The sequence below is a fragment of the Anabrus simplex genome, chromosome 6 (genome assembly GCF_040414725.1).
Source record: "Anabrus simplex isolate iqAnaSimp1 chromosome 6, ASM4041472v1, whole genome shotgun sequence".
Taxonomy (NCBI): Eukaryota; Metazoa; Arthropoda; class Insecta; order Orthoptera; family Tettigoniidae; genus Anabrus; species Anabrus simplex.
The window spans coordinates 43,194,215-43,213,454 of record NC_090270.1 but is presented as its reverse complement, the minus strand read 5'-3'; the positions used below and the strand labels follow the sequence as shown (position 1 = coordinate 43,213,454).

Below are 19,240 nucleotides of genomic sequence, written 5' to 3'. Positions count from 1 at the left end.
TATTAAAATTAAATTTTGATACTTGTTAATATTAAGAAAGACATTAAAAAACAGGTTGCCGAACATTAGCAAATGGAGAACACTACCCCCACTAAACAGGGGCGCAACTAGACCTCGACCCTGCGAGGATCGACGGTAATCCGCAGGCGAATAGTCTGACCATGGGCCCAACTCAAATGTGTCCGTATGCTCGCCGAGGCAGGGATGGAAAGTCCATGTTAAGTAACTAGAAATCTCTGTACTGTAGAGAGGAGAGTGCGTTTTTCTTCGTCCACAACTGTACAAAGAGTATAAAAATTACAATAAAATTTAAAATTTTACAGAGCACGTTTCCCATTGACTCTGAATTTTAGTGTTGTTACTTGATTTAATTTATTGTGTATTTTACTGCACAATCAGCTCCATGTAAAAGAAAAAGGAAAAAGGTCTCTGGAACAGTTTAAGACATCAAACACAAGACATTTCATTACAGTTCAAAGACAAAACGAACTGGAAACAATTAAAGCAAAACAAAAGACAAAACTCCAAACAAAAGCTCATAAGCAAAGCCAAGCTTACCCTGGGCCAGGGTAATAGTATGGTGGGGGACGTTCATACTCAGTAGACAGCGGGGGACTGTGGTAACGAGGCAGGGCACCGTTCGAATAATCCCAGTGCCTAGAAAACACAGCAGTACAAACAGATTATTAAACTCTGCATAAAGTATACTTCTCTAAAATATGTTGGGTGTGAAAATCAGTACACAAAGAATAACTTGCTGAGGCAAGGGCACAGAAAATACTATCTCACTGCATTACATGGTAAAAGATTAATTTATGCTACAAATAAAACTCACTGGTAAATATCAGTACACAAAGAATAACTTGCTGAGGCAAGGGCACAGAAAATACTATCTCACTGCATTACATGGTAAAAGATTAATCTATGCTACAAATAAAACTCACTGGTAAATGTATACAGGATGTTTCAGACAGAGCAGTTAAGTACTGTAATATATCGCATTAGACCAATTACAAAGCTTTCACATCCAAGTATGTGGTTCACAAAACAACACTGCTCATCTGATGTTTACATTTTCCTATCAACAAAGTATGTTTTTATTGTACATAATGTCCGACTCGTTGGCTAAATGGTCAGCGTACTGACCTTCAGTTCAGAGGGTCCCGGGTTCGATTCCCGGCCAGGTCGAGGATTTTAACCTTCATTGGTTAATTCCAATGGCCCGGGGGCTAGGTGTTTGTGCTGTCCCCAACATCCCTGCAACTCACACACCACATATAACACTATCCTTCACCACAATAACATGCAGTTACCTACACATGGCAGATGCCGCCCACCCTCGTCGGAGGGTCTGCCTTACAAGGGCTGCACTCGGCTAGAAATAGCCATACGAAATTAAATTTTAAAAAATTGTACAATAATAGTTTGACATATCTATATATATAAAATAACTTGTCCTGACTGACTGACTGACTGACTGACTGACTGACTGATTCATCATCGCCGAGCCAAAACTACTGGACATACATAAAATTTTGAGGATACATTTATATTACTATGTAGGTGCTCGCTAAGGGAGGATTTTTGGATATTCCAGTGCTAAGGGGGTGAAATTTTAAAATGAGTAAAAGTTTACACATGTAAAAATTGGAATTTAGAATCTCCTTTAAAAATAAAGAAACACGTATTTTTTTGTTTTTGGAAAATCCAAATAATGGGGGGGGGGTGAAAAGGGGGGGGGTTGAATTTTTAAAATGAGTGTATCTATATCTCAAAACTTTGCACAGATGTAAAAATTGGTATTTAGAATCTCTTTTAAAAATAAACACGTATTTTTTGTTTCTGGAAAATCCCAATAGGAGCGGTGAAAAGGGGTGAAAAATGGGTTGAATTCCTTTAATGAGGATACTTATATCTTAGAAACTGAAGATATTACAGATGTGAAAATTGGTATTTGGAATCTCCTTTAAAAACTAAGAAACACGTAATTTTTGTTTTTGGAAAATTCAAATAGTGGGGGGTGAGAAGGGGGGGGGGGGGGGAATTTTTAAAATGAGTGTATCTATATCTCAAAACTTTAAAAGTTTACAGATGTAAAAATTTATATTAAGAATCTCTTTAAAGAAAACACGTATTTTTTGTTCTCTGAATATCCCAATAGAAGGGGTGAAAAAAGAAAGAAAAAGGGGTTGAATGCCTTTAATGAGGATACCTTTATCTCAGAAACTGAAGATATTAGAGACCTGAAAATTGGTATCTGAGATGCCCTTTAAAAATAAAGAAAGACATTGTTTTTGTTTTTGGAAAATCCAATTAATAGGGGTTAAAGAGGAATGACAAATTGCGGTGAATTTTTAGAAAGACCTTATCCACAGTATATCTCAGAAACGTTAAATATTACAGATATAAAAATTGGTATTTGTAATCTCCTGTAAAAGAAAAGAAACATAGGTGATTTGTTTTTGGAAAATCCACTTAAACGGAACTAAAAAGGGGGTTAAATTTTAAAAATCAAATCCTTGAGGAGATCCGGCATGGTGTCGTCTTGGGTGCTTTTAGGAAAAGATGGCAAAGATTTAGGGACCCAACTAACCGGGTGGAATACCTGGACCTAGCCCGGGAAGTACGAAATTGATTGCTGGAAAGAAAGATTGAAAAATAGGAGGAACTTTGCCGTAATCACTCAGAAAACGAGTCAGATCGCGAATTTTGGTGGATTCTCTCAGAATACGAGTCAGATCGCGTTAAGCATTCAATTATAAATTTCAATATAATATCGTAGCGAAGCACGGGTACCTTGCTAGTTGTGAATATGTATAGTGTTGCGTTGATTTCTGCAATTGTGGTTCTCACAACACAAAAGAAAAGTGTTCTCGTGGGCACATGGAGTGAGATTTCAGAATGGGCCAAGTTTGCTTCACGCCGGAGAACAGTCTGAAGAGCGATTTAATAAGAAGGCGCCAAATAACAGAACAATGTTAGCTTGTCATTCACGCGAGATCAGTCTTCTGACGATGAAAGGGGACAACAAGATGTCCAAGAACTCTCACCACAAATAAGAATCATGGACGACTTCTCCAACAGGTAATATATATACACTGACTGACAGAGCAAATGCAACACCAAGAAGGAGTGGTCAGAACTTTATGCCAATTGCAGGGTAGACTGACATCACTGAGGTATGCTCATGATGTGAAATGCGCCGCTGTGCTGCGCACGTAGCGAACGATAAATGGGACACGGCGTTGGCGAATGGCCCACTTCGTACCGTGATTTCTCAGCCGACAGTCATTGTAGAACGGGTTGTCGTGTGCCACAGGACACGTGTATAGCTAAGAATGCCAGGCCGCCGTCAACGGAGGCATTTCCAGCAGACAGACGACTTTATGAGGGGTATGGTGATCGGGCTGAGAAGGGCAGGTTGGTCGCTTCGTCAAATCGCAGCCGATACCCATAGGGATGTGTCCACGGTGCAGCGCCTGTGGCGAAGATGGTTGGCGCAGGGACATGTGGCACGTGCGAGGGGTCCAGGCGCAGCCCGAGTGACGTCAGCACGCGAGGATCGGCGCATCCGCCGCCAAGCGGTGGCAGCCCCGCACGCCACGTCAACCGCCATTCTTCAGCATGTGCAAGACACCCTGGCTGTTCCAATATCGACCAGAACAATTTCCCGTCGATTGGTTGAAGGAGGCCTGCACTCCCGGCGTCCGCTCAGAAGACTACCATTGACTCCACAGCATAGACGTGCACGCCTGGCATGGTGCCGGGCTAGAGCGACTTGGATGAGGGAATGGCGGAACGTCGTGTTCTCCGATGAGTCGCGCTTCTGTTCTGTCAGTGATAGTCACCGCAGACGAGTGTGGCGTCGGCGTGGAGAAAGGTCAAATCCGGCAGTAACTGTGGAGCGCCCTACCGCTAGACAACGCGGCATCATGGTTTGGGGCGCTATTGCGTATGATTCCACGTTACCTCTAGTGCGTATTCAAGGCACGTTAAATGCCCACCGCTACGTGCAGCATGTGCTGCGGCCGGTGGCACTCCCGTACCTTCAGGAGCTGCCCAATGCTCTGTTTCAGCAGGATAATGCCCGCCCACACACTGCTCGCATCTCCCAACAGGCTCTACGAGGTGTACAGATGCTTCCGTGGCCAGCGTACTCTCCGGATCTCTCACCAATCGAACACGTGTGGGATCTCATTGGACGCCGTTTGCAAACTCTGCCCCAGCCTCGTACGGACGACCAACTGTGGCAAATGGTTGACAGAGAATGGAGAACCATCCCTCAGGACACCATCCGCACTCTTACTGACTCTGTACCTCGACGTGTTTCTGCGTGCATCGCCGCTCGCGGTGGTCCTACATCCTACTGAGTCGATGCCGTGCGCATTGTGTAACCTGCATATCGGTTTGAAATAAACATCAATTATTCGTCCGTGCCGTCTCTGTTTTTTCTCCAACTTTCATCCCTTTCGAACCACTCCTTCTTGGTGTTGCATTTGCTCTGTCAGTCAGTGTGTGTATATATATATATACTGTAGTGGTCTCCAACAGGTGCTACAATCCTCAAAGCATAGTCTACAATGAACATCACTGAAACTTAGTCTGTTTGGCAGACGTTTAAAGAGCTGGGCGGATTTGCATACCACATTCAAGTTGGTCAGCATTTAAGAGAACTCCATTCCCATGCCCTTCCTGCCCCCGGAAAGAATCGGTTTTCAAGACAAATGAAAATCCACAGGCTGTTTCCAGTCATTTAACTGGAATGAATGAAGCCCCATCTATCCCTGAGGATAGGAACTGTGTCGGCTGCCAAAGCCTGTTGCACTCCTCTGGAGCAATGATTAACCTGGGAGGCGGCAAGCCGCAGCAGTATTTATCTGTTCGCCAGTTGTTAAGTGATTGTTCTACCTGCTGGGAGGTATTGGGTAGCATATACAGCATCGTCGATCGTTCAGTCATGATTGTGTTAATGCGGTGATTGAAAGTGTATTTTAGCAGTGCTTTTGACCGTGCACGCCCTGTGGCATACTGAGTTTTTAATATGTATTTTACAGCTTATTCCTGTATTTTTGTTGTTTTGTTCAGTTAGCGAATTGTATCTTTGACTTCATAATAGATCAGAAAGAAGGAATAAACATCAAAATAAACTCAGTTTGTCATAGAGAAAATGTTGCTCAAAAAAAAAAAAAAAAAAAAGAAAAGAGAAATCATTTGTACAAAACACAAAACACCTCCCACAAAAAAAATTAACAAGTAAATTTATAAATTGAGAAACATACAACAATGAACTGTGTTTGCTGTGAGTAAATACAAGGTGAGGTTCTATTGACCGCACGCGCCCTCTCATGTAAGTACTGGCCGTGCACCCTCTTCCGGGTTAATGACTGATAGATGAAATGAAATTATATTGGAGGGTGTTGCTGGAATGAAAGATGACAGGCAAAACTAGAGTACCCGGAGAAAATCCTGTCCTGCGTCCACTTTGTCCAGCACAAATCTCACGTGGAGTGACCGGGATTTGAACCATGGAATCCAGCGTTGAGAGGCCGGCATGATGCCGCCTGAGCCATGGAGGCTTCCAAGACAGATGACCCACCTACAAATATTCACTTTTTGTTCCTTATTGCAAACCTTTTTTGTCAACAATTCAATAATCTTCAGAAAGGTTATGAACAATGAGTGGCAAGTGATGGTACACATTTTGAACACACACTGCGCCAACGCAATTAAATAACATTTTAGTGTAGCTCATTTTGAAGCACATACAGTAAAGAGTGAGATAGCTCACCTCAAATGATTCTTAAATCATTAAAGATATTGAAAATCTCTTTTCATTTTTAGTAATGTAATCACACTTGCAATATTTTTCTAGAGTGCCAATATCTGCTAAGATATATATCTTTTTACAACATGCTTTGAGGCACCGACAAAGATAGGTCTTATGGCAATGATGGGACAAGGAAGAGCTAGACCAAGGTCTATCTGGGCTATAGTGCCATGAAGTTAGTTTGCTTGTTTTATTATGTAGCATTTATCAAGAAAATCAGTATTAATGGAGATATTCAAGAATTAATTTTTAGACCTTCCCTACACTAACTCATCCATTTCATTCAATTATGTTCAGCCGTTTTCTTGCAATGCATGTAGACACATACAGACAGACAGACATGACAGAAATTTAAAAATTGAATTTTCTTATTATTCTGGACATGACCAATACACTTTTTTTTCCTTTTCAAATTCCATGCAAAGTACAGAAGAAACTTTTACTTTATTTATACAGATATCACACAGCATGTCACATAATCAATTTCAAGATATTCTGCAAAACTTACAATTCTACTAACTGAATAGAATAGAATTTCAATCCTACTAAAAGCATTCATTCATTTAAAAGCATTCAAAACCAACCTTTTATTCCATCAAATGAAATGAGATTAGGTTAACATCAGTGTAGTACTTCTATTGTGGCTTTGCCCCAGCAAGTTCTATCTTTATTTGAACCAGGTAGAATAGCAATTATACAGCTTTTGTGTCTGATACTTCAATTACAAACAATATATACAACCCTTCATGTTCGACTCAACAGAAAATATTAACAATAACTAAATATGCACGAACCTCAAACAACAACAAAAACACACACAGATACATACAAATAGATGGCATTCTGAAGGACAGAAGACAGAGGAGGGTAAAACATAGCAGAAACTGGATGGATTGAGAAAAACAGAAAGATGTCAAACTCTTTGATTATTATCTATCAATTTTGCTTTACTGCAGCCTAAATATGAAAAGATAATCAATAAATTATGGGCTTTATATAGGTTTACTCTATGGGTCAGTGAAAAAGTGTTGGCCTTTGGATCCCAAGATCTGCTTTCAAACCCAGCAAAATAGTCTAAATTTTAAAGGGTAGGAAAAGTCCATCCAGCACTCACTGGTATACGACATTGGCATGTAGAAGTTGTCTGGTAATATATTTGGTGTTTACCCAAGAAACCTGTATAAATGTCCAATTAATCTCTGCTATTTGGTGGAATAAAATATAACATCAAAATTTACACATAAGCAGCATAAATAAAGTCAATCTAAAACGCTTAAACACAGTAGTCAAGAATAAAATAATTTACTGCAGCCTAAATATGAAAAGATAATCAATAAATTATGGGCTTTATATTGGTTTACTCTATGGGTCAGTGAAAAATAGGATTTATTTATATTTATATAGGATATTTATATAACACTATACTTAAATTATTATTATTATTATTATTATTATTATTATTATTATTATTATTATTATTATTATTATTATTATTATTAGATGCGAAAAAGACCAGAAAACTGATCACGCAAAGCTCACTTAGAAGTTGTGCATTTCCTTCTTTGCCAGGCAGCCTTCAGTTTTTCTCTCATCGTGGTTCTTCGTTCTTCTGTCCACTTAGCTCCTGTCTTCTTCTTGTGGTTTCTCTCTGACTCTACTTCCCACTTGTTGATTTTCGTTCTGTAGCAGGTTCGGTTAGCGATGTTGGTCACTTTGATTCCTGATTTTTCCAGGTCTTGGCGGATTTCCATTGTCCACCTATTTGTTTTGATGTTTTCTGTTGCCTCAAGTAAGATTCTTGTCAGTCTGTTTTCTGGAAGGCGTTTGATGTGTCCGTAAAATTTCAGGCGTCTTTTTCTGATGTCGGCCGCAAGTTTTGAGAGCTCGTCGGTTTTTGTACGAGATTGCAGTCTATATCCTTCGTCAGTCAGTTTTGGGCCGAGAATTTTTCTGATGATTTTACGTTCCTCTTTCAGGATGTCTTCGAGTACTGTTTTCCTGTGGAGATCCAGTGTTTCACTTGCGTATTGTATTTCAGGTTTAATCACAGTGTTGTAATGTCGAATTTTGGTGAAGATTGAAAGGCATTTTTTGTTGTAAATGTTTTGCGTTCGGCCGAGGGCTCTCTTTATTTTCTGGATGCGGACCTTGAGGGCCTTCTGTTCTTTTCCTGTTGGTACTATAATTTCTCCGAGATATCGGAACTCAGTTACTTTTTCAATTGTGCCAAATTTCGTGTTCAAATTCTGGAGGCTGCAGTGGTTGCACATGACCTTGGTTTTTGAGAAGGAAATTTGTAGGCCGAATTTTTCTGAGCATTTCTTGAGAGTTTCGATTTGGCTGATTGCCTGTTGTTCGTTTGTTGCAAGGACCGCGAGATCATCTGCGAATTATTATTATTATTATTATTATTATTATTATTATTATTATTATTATTGTATGGCCTCAGTTACAGTGTGCAACCATTTAAATTTGACACCTATCAAGCAGACTTGCATCTACAGTATTTCAGTGTTCCATTTTTTTCACCAGATGGAAGAGTGAACTGGATCATTTTGAGGTGAACTATACCTGAGCTTTTAATTAATTTTCTCAGGTAAAAATGAAATGTGCACCACAGATCTTATACATGCCGACACATTACATATATTGGAGGGTGTTGGTGGAATGAAAGATGACAGGCAAAACTAGAATACCCGGAGAAAAAGATCTATGGGTCAGTGAAAAAGTGCTAAGTTATATATATTTTTTTTTAACATGCTTTGAGGCACCGACCGGGTTTGGACCGGCAAAGTTGTGATCTGGAGGCCAACACTTGATCAGTGATTCACAGAGGGATTGGATATAACGGTGAAATCAAACAGTCCCGTCTAAATCCTATATAAATATTGTATTTCAAAAATCGGTTAGTACGACATCACTTGTTACGACATATCGTAATAATATCATATTTTTGGAGAAATGTATCGACTATAACGTCCTATGATGATTTTTGTTTGTTACGAATTTTGGGATTGCTGCACAACAATGCAAAGCTTATTTTCAAACTCTTGTTTTCAGTAGGTTGTAGGCTTCAAGTCAGTCTGTCTATTCAATAGTCAAGGCAAGCATCGCTGTGAACATGTCCCAAAAGAAAGGTAAATACTATGGTGATTACAAAATGGGGAGACAAACATTTTGGAACTGGAGCATCACACTGAATGATTTCTACAATTTGGAAGGACAGAGAGAACATCTCATTTATTAGCCAAGACCGTGTGTGACATATTTGATCAATTTACATTGTTGCTACTTCTTTCCTCACTTATTATTTTATATTTTGCTCACATATTACTGCTGTACGTACTGTGTAAATACTAGAAGAAGAATTCTTCTCATTCTCCCTACACAAATACTGTATTGTAAATACAGTACTTATTTCACTTGTATAGGATAGGACAGTGCAAATGGGTGATTTCAATGCGAGAGTTGGAAATAGAACTGAAGGATACGAAAGGGTGATTGGTAAATGTGGGGAAGATATAGAAGCTAATGCTGGACTTCTGTGCTAGTATGGGTTTAGCAGTTACAAATACATTCTTCAAGCATAAGGCTATTCACTGCTACACGTGGGAGGCTCCGGGTACCACATCCATAATACACTATATCCTTTTTTCGATTTTTCGATGAAACAGACCACTATCTGATCTGTAGTAAACTAAGTATCTCTAGGCCTAGGATAGAGAAAGTGAAATCTGTCTGCAAACGAATAAGGGTACAATATTTCCAGCACGAGGAAATTAGAAGTACATAGATAAGATTAGTGAGAAGTTTCGAGCAGTGAACAGTAAGCAGCTTCAGGATACAGAAAGAGAATGTGTGGCATACATGGGTGCTGTAGTAGCAACAGCAACATCTTGGTGAAATGATGAAGTGAGAGCAGCTTGCAAACGTAAAAAGAAGGCTTATCAGAAATGGCTCCAAACAAGGGCTGATGCAGACGGAGAATTGTACATAGATGAAGGAAACAGAGCAAAACATATAGCTGCTGAATCCAAAAAGAAGTTGTGGGAAGATTTTGGCAATAACTTGGAAAGGCTAGGTTAGCAGCAGGGAAACCTTTCTGGACAGTAATAAAGAATCTTAGGAAAGGAGGGAAAAAGGAAATGAACAGTGTTTTGGGTAATGTAGGTGAACTCATAATAGATCCCAGGGAATCACCGGACAGGTGGAGGGAATATTTTGAAAATCTTCTCAACGTAAAAGGAAATCTTCATGGTGGTGTTGCGAACAGCGGAGCTCATGGGGAGGAGGAATATGATAATGGTGAAATTAAGCTTGAGGAAGTGGAAGCGATGGTAAATAAACTCCATTGTCACAAAGCAGCAGGAATAGATGAAATTAGACCTGAAATGGTGAAGTAATGTGGGAAGGCAGGGATAAAATGGCTTAATAGAATAATATTAGCATCGAGTGTTGGTAAGGTAACCCCAGATTAGACAAAAGCAGTAATTGCATCTATCTATAAGCAAGGGAACAGGAAGGATTGCAACAACTATCGAGGTATCTCATTGATTAGTATACCAGGCAAAATATTCAATGGCATCTTGGAAGAGAGGGTCCAATCATTGGTTGAGAGGAAGTTGGATGAAAACCAGTGTGGTTTCAGACCACAGAGGGGCTCGTAGGATCAGATTTTCAGTATGCGCCAGGTAATTAAAAAATGCTACGAGAGGAATAGAGAGTTGTGTTTCTGTTTCATGACAGGATACCGAGGGAAAAGATGCTCACCATACTGGGGGACTGTGGGATCAAGGGTAGATTATTAAAATCAATCAAAGGCATTTATGTTGACAAATGGGCTGCAGTGAGAATTGACAGTAGAATGAGTTCTCGCTTCAGGGTACTTATTGGGGTTAGACAAGGCTGTAATCTTTCACCTTTGTTGTTCATAGTTTACAAGGATCATCTGATAAATAAATGGCATGTGGCCTCCGAAGACGCTGGGTGCAGGTTTTTGAAGTTGATGCCGTATAGGCGACCTGCGTGTCTATGAGAACAGGGTCCTACCTGTGATGAATTCTATAAAGTGGCAGGGAGGGATTGAGTTAAGAGGAAATGTAGTAAGCAGCCTGGCCTATGCTGACGACTTGGTCGTAATGGCAGATTGTGCCAAAAGGCTGCAGTCTAGTATCTTGCAACCTGAAAATATGTGCAATGAGTATGGTATGAAAATTAGCCATTCAAAGACTAAATTGATATCAGTAGGTAAGAAATTCAACAGAACTGAATGTCAGATTGGTGATACAAAGCTGGAACAGGTCGATAATTTCAAGTATTTAGGATGTGTGTTCTCCGAGGATGATAATATAGTAAACAAAATTGAATCAAGGTGCAGTAAAGCTAATGCAGTGAGCTCGCAGTTGCGATCAACAGTATTCTGTAAGAAGGAAGTCAGCTCCCAGATGAGACTACCTTCACATCAATCTGTTTTCAGACCAACTTTGCTTTACGGGAGCAAAAGCGGGGTGGACTCATGATACCTTATTCATAAGTTAGAAGTAACAGACATGAAAGTAGTGAGAATGATTGCTGGTACATGTAGGTGGGAACAATGGCAGAAGGGTACTTGGAATGAGGAGATAAAGGCTAAGTTAGGAATGAACTCGACGGATGAAGCTGTACACATAAACCGGCTTCAGTGGTGGGGTCATGTGTGGCGAATAGAGAAGGATAGGTTACCTAGGAGAATAGTGAACTCTGTTATGGAGGGTAAGAGAAGTAGAGGGAGACCAAGACGATGATGGTTAGACTCAGTTTCTAATGATTTAAATATAAGAGGTATAGAACTAAATGACGCCACAGCGTTAGTTACAAATAGAGGATTGTGACGACATTTAGTAAATTCATAGAGGCTTGCAGACTGAACGCTGAAAGGCACAACGGTCTATGATGATGTATGTATGTATGTATGTATGTATGTATGTATGTATGTATGTATTTTTTTGAAGTTTTAACATTATTCTGTTTAACCATGTTAAGTGCGCAACCTAAAACTTGCAGATATGACATTTTTAGCAACAATACCAACAAAAAACCTGGTTGGTGCGACTATCGCCATTAATCAGCGGTCCCTTCGGAGTCGTTATAACTGGTTTCGACTTTATATTCTTTTCTTTTTTTGCTTTACGTCGCACCGACACAGATATGTCTTATGGCGACGACGGGATAGGAAAGGCCTAGGAAGTGGAAGGAAGCGGCCGTGGCCTTAATTAAGGTACAGCCCCGGCATTTGCCTGGTGTGAAAATGGGAAACCACGGAAAACCATCTTCAGGGTTGCCAACAGTGGGGCTCGAACCCACTATCTCCCGATTACTGGATACTGGCCGCACTTAAGCGACTGCAGCGACTTTATATAGACAGTTAGGAACATGAATAAGAAGACATAATATAGTGAACAGTGACAGATCAGTGTGGGAAGTAGAGACAAGGAGAAATGCGAAAACAAAAAAGACCAAAATCTCCACATCTTCAAGTACTCGTAGATGGACTCTCTCCTCAATCCTCTGTTGTTCTACGTCACTTTTTTCTCAGTCCCTGACGAGCTCGTATCTACTTCCCAGTTTCATCAGGAGGGTGGGCTTCAACATTAATGAGGGGTCATCTTGTGAAATCTTCAGTCTTCTTATCCATACACTTACTGTTAGCCTATCTCCTTGAAGATGATGAGGCTGTCCTTGTCTCCCTTTCTGTTGTTCTCCTTTCTGGTGATGATCTGTCATTGTCTACATTCTTATTCATGTTCCTATCTCTTGACATACGACATTTTAAAATATTTTAAAAAAGGAAGCATATAAACTGATCAAGAATGACTCCTTGAAAGGCAAAAGTGGATTTCAACCCCAATGGCTGGATGTAAAATATAAAGAACATTAGAGCAATGCCCTTTTAAAAACTCTCCATTTTACCTTATTAACATGATAAAAACAAGTGAACTGGTTGTTTAAACTATGAAGACTAATGAGGATATGCTATAAGTTTCATTTTTGATCTGTATTTACACCAATTATGTATGATTTGGTTTTAAATGGTCCACGTATTCAAAACAAACACATGTGAATACAACTATATCTTAGTGTCAGTTATATCCTCATTTTTTATTTTGGACTAGTTTTGACCTTTTTTCGTCATCATCAACTGTCACAATCATTGGTACATAAATTATGAAAGTCGATATGATCGTCACTGTCAAGATCCCTATACAGACCTTTTAGGAGTGTTTTTTAAAAGTGTTTTTATGTGTGTTTATTCTATGTAGGGTTCATGTTTTAGACAGATACAGGTGTTTTAATGTTTTTTTTATACCAATGACTGTGACGGCTGATGATGACCAAGGAGGTTGAAACTAGTCCAAAATAAAAAATTAGGATATAACTCACACTAAGATATACATAGTTGTATACACAGGTGTTTGTATTGAACAACTGGACCATTTAAAACCAAATCACACGTAATGAGGATTATCCTAAGAAATGTGTCCAAGCAGGCTCATTATTCTAACATTCAAAAGAAGTATGGCAGATAGTAGAATAAGTACTGTTCTTTGAAAGTAATATAAATGTTTATACAAATTATTTAATAACTTACCAAGGCAACCAAACTACAACAATTCTACAATGCAAGAAGCAATTATATAAAAAGCAAGATGGATGCACTGAAATGTTTACCATACTAATCTGAGAAAATATTTCATGCATTCATAACAAGTCAGAAAGACAATTTATAATTTAGAAAAGCTTGAGTAGTAAGGCAGTGAGCTACATCTAAAATTATTCTTGAAGTAAGAGAAATATGAACAGATAGAGCAGTACAGATCTCAGCACCCAGCTATACACTTACCCATCCTACTCCTCCTACCCTACTTGGGTGTAATACATTCCCTACAACACACACCACCAGTGCACTGAACACAAGGCGTTCTGTTATCCCTCGACCTCTGGTGTCAGATCTCTAACACTGTTGCAAAACAATGATTCGAACAGTATGATTATTATTTGATAAACTAATTTAAAGACTCCTTGCAATCCGCAGGCCTTCAGGGCTTTTCCGTCATGGGGTTTAGTTTCATATCACTTTAAATCATTTTTAATAAAAAAACAAAAGAAACAACTCAAAAAACCAGAAATCAGAAAATCATGTAATGAAATTTTCAGTAAGTGAGTTTGGCAGAGGGTTTTCAATTTTTTTTTCAATAGAGAAATGGCTAAATTAGACCTTTTGCCTGAAATATTTTGTCAAGGGACTTACAGTTTAATCAGAAATTGACGTAATACATTTTACCACTACCTGGTGTCATTCACACATGCTGACACAGGACATGGTATTTTCGGTTTCCATTAATAAACTGTGCCTGTTTTAATAAAATATTGAACAACATGACAATGATAATGATGACTTGTTTAAATGGACAAAATAGTGAAGTCATCAGTCTTCAAGCTTGCTATTAAAATGTATTCCAATCAAGGAGTCACAATGGCAGGCTAAAATAAGATGAGGTGAAATGATTGTTAAAAGTAGCACTGGGCCCAATGAATTTAAGATCCCTACATTAATTTAAAATCCATAAGCTTAAGGGTACCTGGACTTGGAGAGCCATCAATAATTCACATTCTTAGATTTTTATTTCTTGAATACAGTACAGTAAGCTTTCCTGACCTCAAAAATAAATATTATGTGTGTATTCCCACAACAAAAGTGTATTTTAAATGGCTTCTTAAATAGCATCACCAATGTCACTCCCTCTCCGTCGTCGGCCAAAATTACATTTCCAAGGACAACATTCTTTAAATCTTTAGGCACACTTTTTTCAGGAACCATTGGAGTTAGAACAATCAAACTCTTATTTACCTCAAATATTCAAAGAAGGCTTGCAAGCATATATTTTCCCAAAATACGTGTAGCTTATGAATAACCTCCAAATTTTTTAGGAAAAAACATTTTCCTTCTTTAATATGGTAAAAACTTTTTGGATTGGTACACTTGTAGGTAGTTGATTTATTAACTTGTACAAAAAGAATTGTGAGGTAAAACCAATATGAAAATCTACAGCCTGTTTCCAGTCATTTGATCAGGTCAGGAATAGAATGAATTAAGCCCCCCATCTAGTGGCGAGGGTAGGAACTGTGCCACCTGTCAAAGCCTGTCGCACTCCTCTGGGGCAATGATTAATGACTGACAGATTAAATTAAATGATATCGGAGAATGTTGCTAGAACGAAAGATGACGGGGAAAACTGGAGTAGCCGAAGTACAAATCTCACATGGAGTGACTGGGATTTGAACCACGGAACTCAGCGGTGAGAGGCCAATGCACCGCTGCAAGAGCCACAGAGGTTCACAAAACAATATTTTCCATTAAAATTGTACCAAAATATTTATACCCCTGCTGATGAACTAAGGCAGGCAGATAGCAGATATTACGCGTGTATATTGCCCTTGTTGATGTTAAAGGTTACCCAGTTCATCTCTGGTGAGACTGTGTCTTCTGATATGTATGGATTAGAAAAAATTTACTTCCACTTTTCGGTCAGTGAAATCAAAAGAAGAATAGGTATGGCTAAGAATGCACTGTCTAGTTTAACAAAAATATGGAAAGATCATCCGAGAAAACAAAAAATTGACTGGTTCATGCTTTAGTGTTTCCCGCTGCCACATATGGCTCCGAGTCCTAGACTGTAAATGTTGCATGCCGTAGGAGAATTGAAGCTTTCGAGATGACACGCTATCAAAGAATGCTACAAATATCATGGATAAGAAGAAGAACGAATGAATCCATTCTGAAGGAGCTAATGCAGTAGGCATTGAAAAGCATGTCATTCAGGGCAAAGATGACTGAAAACGGTTGAAGGGATGTGCTCTAAACCAGTGCAATGACCACAAACAGTTTGACAAATCTGCCACTTGAATGAATAATGCACACTGCGGTATATAGAAGAAGAATTTTTCAGTCTCAAATGCATCCTTGAAACTGATGACATGAAAGTGACTGACGTATGAGTATTAATAGTAACACCATTCGCTATGCAGCCAGTCTTTGTGATGAATGATGTAGAGGTGGCTCATTGGGTTGGTTGGTGTATCCATTTCACTGGGCTCGACAGATTGATGCGACTGATGTCACTGACTGATGTGACTGATGTCTAGCTTGTCTAGCTTGTCTAGCTTGATGAGGAAAGCAATGGGAGACCATCACACTCTTAATTTCCTTAGTACGCCTCTCAAGTGATGCCTAGGCTACCTATGACAACTAATGAGGATCCAACCAGCCTTTGGGCTGAGTACTAAGTATGCGAAGACATTAAAAGATGAGCAATCTTTGGTAGTCATAACTTTTTAGATATGAACCAAAAAACAGGGCATTAAAACATTCAGATTCATATCCAAGTGCCCTAAAAGAAGATGTACGGTAACAACGTAAAGTGAGAAGTGACCACTCGTAGTTACAGGCCCACCTGTGTCCAAGAACCTACTGCAATACATCTCAATGTTTTCAGACAGACACACAATCAGCGCCATCCCCACACCGTTTATCACCATTCTCCTACCACAACCACGCGCACAACTGGTTGACGAGATCTGTACCTACTGCAATATTAATTTTGAAGCAACAAACATGAAATGCACGAATATTACCCTGTGCTGAGGCTTGTGGAATACTCCCACCATGGAGTACTGTAAAGTTATATTCCTGGGAAATACTCTTGAATGGCTTTCTTCGAAAGTCCTATGTGAGTATCATGCCAACAAATCTGACGTTCATCAACATCTTGGTACAAGTTTTGCCAGTCCATTACAAAATCACTAACTCACTATAAGAAGCCAGACTTGACAAAGAAAACAGGCTTAAATTATAACATCAATAACAGAACACAGTTGCGATACATCTGCTCAATGATAGAAAATAAAAGCACTGGAAATGAATTGAAATTGAATTATTTATGCATTCTGTTAACAGTTAAATGGATAACAGGAAAAACCTCTCAGATTAATATGGCACTAACTGAGGAATGCAGAAGCAAGGAATATCATACATGTATTACACCATAACTGATACAGTCATAGCTAATGGAAAAGAAGCATCAACAAACATTCAGCAGACTAGGAATAAACAGAGACATAAAATCAAGAGAAGGAAGTGTTTTTTTTAAAGGGACTTTTCATATAGCCGATTCATTTCTTACATTAATAAATGTCTCAACAGAGATTATGAATAAATGAAAGATAGTTAATGCCCTGTGGTTTTAAAAGTTGTCCACAAATTCCAACAAAGATCTTTGATTGAAAAAAATCTGCAAATCTCACTTATGGTAATTCATTCAGTTTCTTGTCACCCACAGACACACACAACTAATAAACACATAACATTTTTCACCAGTTCCTACAAATATTTTTATTAAAAAATTTGGGAAAATACTGTACAGGTCAGCAGGAGAGACATGACCCAAACACATGCCGGGAAGCTTCTTCCTCACAACTTCATAATCCCATGTGCTGACAGTCAGCGAGAGGGGCAGTGAAGATTCTTACAGCCTGAACGCACGTGGCTATCTGTCAACTTACTGTCTCTCTCTACCACCCCTCCTGGAAGTGGCTGTGCATAGCTGTGCATAACTCTTTGTTTGAATCATATAAAACCTCCATTTCACAATGGTAGAATCCTGGTAGTTTGAGGTCAAGCTGGTCTTACAAAAATTAAACATTTATAATATTTGGTAAATATCCGTTTATATGTTAATTTACAATATAGATACATAAAGAACTCTGTCTCCATACACTGTTATAGACTGAAAGGTGCCTTTAGGCTAACGTTTTAGGAATCCACATACTCTGCTTCTTGGTTTGTGCCTTCACTAATTGAGGTCCATAACCCCCACCTAGTGGCAGTTACTGCTAAAAATAAATCAGTGCAGGCTGACTACTATTGAAAACAGCAGAGCGCACACCTATACATTACTCCTAACCTTGACCAGTCTTTCAATTACTGATGAAACAATGAGAGAACCTGCTGAGGACATTGGTGATGAAGATGTGCCTCGACAGACTGTACCAGAGGTAGTGCTAAACGTGGCACTGAGTTACAATGAGCAGCATGTGGAAGCTATGCCAAATGACACAATGCTTCTTAGGACTTGGCACAACACTGCTATTCAAAAATGAGGCTCAATTTAAAAACAAAAGTTTAAGGACTACTTAAAAATTTGAATTCACATTTCTTTTAAATTTGGTAATGTTACCCAATATCTAACATCACTCTTTTAAAAGATAATGCTGGTTTTGTTTTAATTATATTTCACTGATTCCACAATCACTGCTTCCTCCTTTATAATAATTATAATAATTTTGCAAATTATTTCCAAATTCCATAAAGATGTCAAAATATGTTGGATCTATAGAGTTAATGCAAACTTATGTAAATTTTATAAACAAGGTTATATTTGCATGATGAGTGGACTGCAACTTTTATTGCCTATATATGCTGTGCATTGAAGGCCAAGTAATAGGGTAACTACTCAATATAATAAACTCACATATAGTCAAGGGACCATTTCGTACATTTTTCCTTCTCTTGATGCCTCCACAGTTATGTGTACATAATGGTGGTGTAACTAAATTAATCAGAAAGTAATGTCTTCACAGTCTTACAAAGCATTGCCACTACACTAAAATTCACACTCTTTAAAGCAGACATAAACAAAAGCACAAAAAGATAAGAATTCATGCAAAAAAAAAAAAAAAGACTAATCCAAACAGAAAAACAACATTAAAAATAAATTTTGTAGACAGATTCTAGATAATCTAAATTTCAAAACCTGATTTGCATGTCACATTTCAAGCTGCACTGCTTTGAAAATGTGCTGACAACACACTATTTCAGTTGAAGAAGCATGGAAAGTACAGAATATAATTAAATAAACCCCACTGCACTACCAAGAGACCGCTGCCTCACCCCGAGAGCCTCCAGATTGTGAGATGACACCTAATCAGCGCAACGAATCCTCTTTGCCATTATTCCTGGCAGGAGGAGGAGGAGGAGGAGTATTTCAGAACCTACTGTTGTTTGAACATTCTAGAGGAATAAGCAAGAACCAGCATACAAATTCTTAGCTTATGATCTTGACAATAAAATATTATAACTTTGGAATTAAATTTAAAAGATATAAAAATTAAGTTCTCCTCTCCCCTCTCAGAAGTGACTGTAATTAGTATCTGCTATCAAGTCAAAATTCCGTTGTATTCTGCAATGCCAAGAGTAAATGCTATTAATAATTAACTTATAAAATAAATTTTAAAATACAAGAAGAGAATTATTTCAGTATTGAAGTAAGTTTGTTGGAACTTTCTCTCCAGAGTCTTATATTTTTAACAATCCCACAC

At 38.6% G+C, this 19,240-nt stretch overlaps 1 protein-coding gene across 11 annotated transcripts in view; it reads right to left on the bottom strand.

Moving 5' to 3' along the window:
• promL (prominin-like) overlaps positions 1-19,240 on the bottom strand; it is a 707,766-nt gene that overhangs the window by 40,149 nt on the left and 648,377 nt on the right. For 4 of the 11 annotated variants that reach the window (XM_067149728.2, XM_067149727.2, XM_067149730.2 and 1 more), the window contains exon 20: positions 559-657. The exons of the other annotated variants lie outside the window; for them this stretch is intronic. In XM_067149728.2, coding sequence (XP_067005829.2) covers positions 559-657 — 99 coding nt within the window. The remainder of the gene's footprint in view (positions 1-558; positions 658-19,240) is intronic. 11 annotated transcript variants of the gene reach the window in all.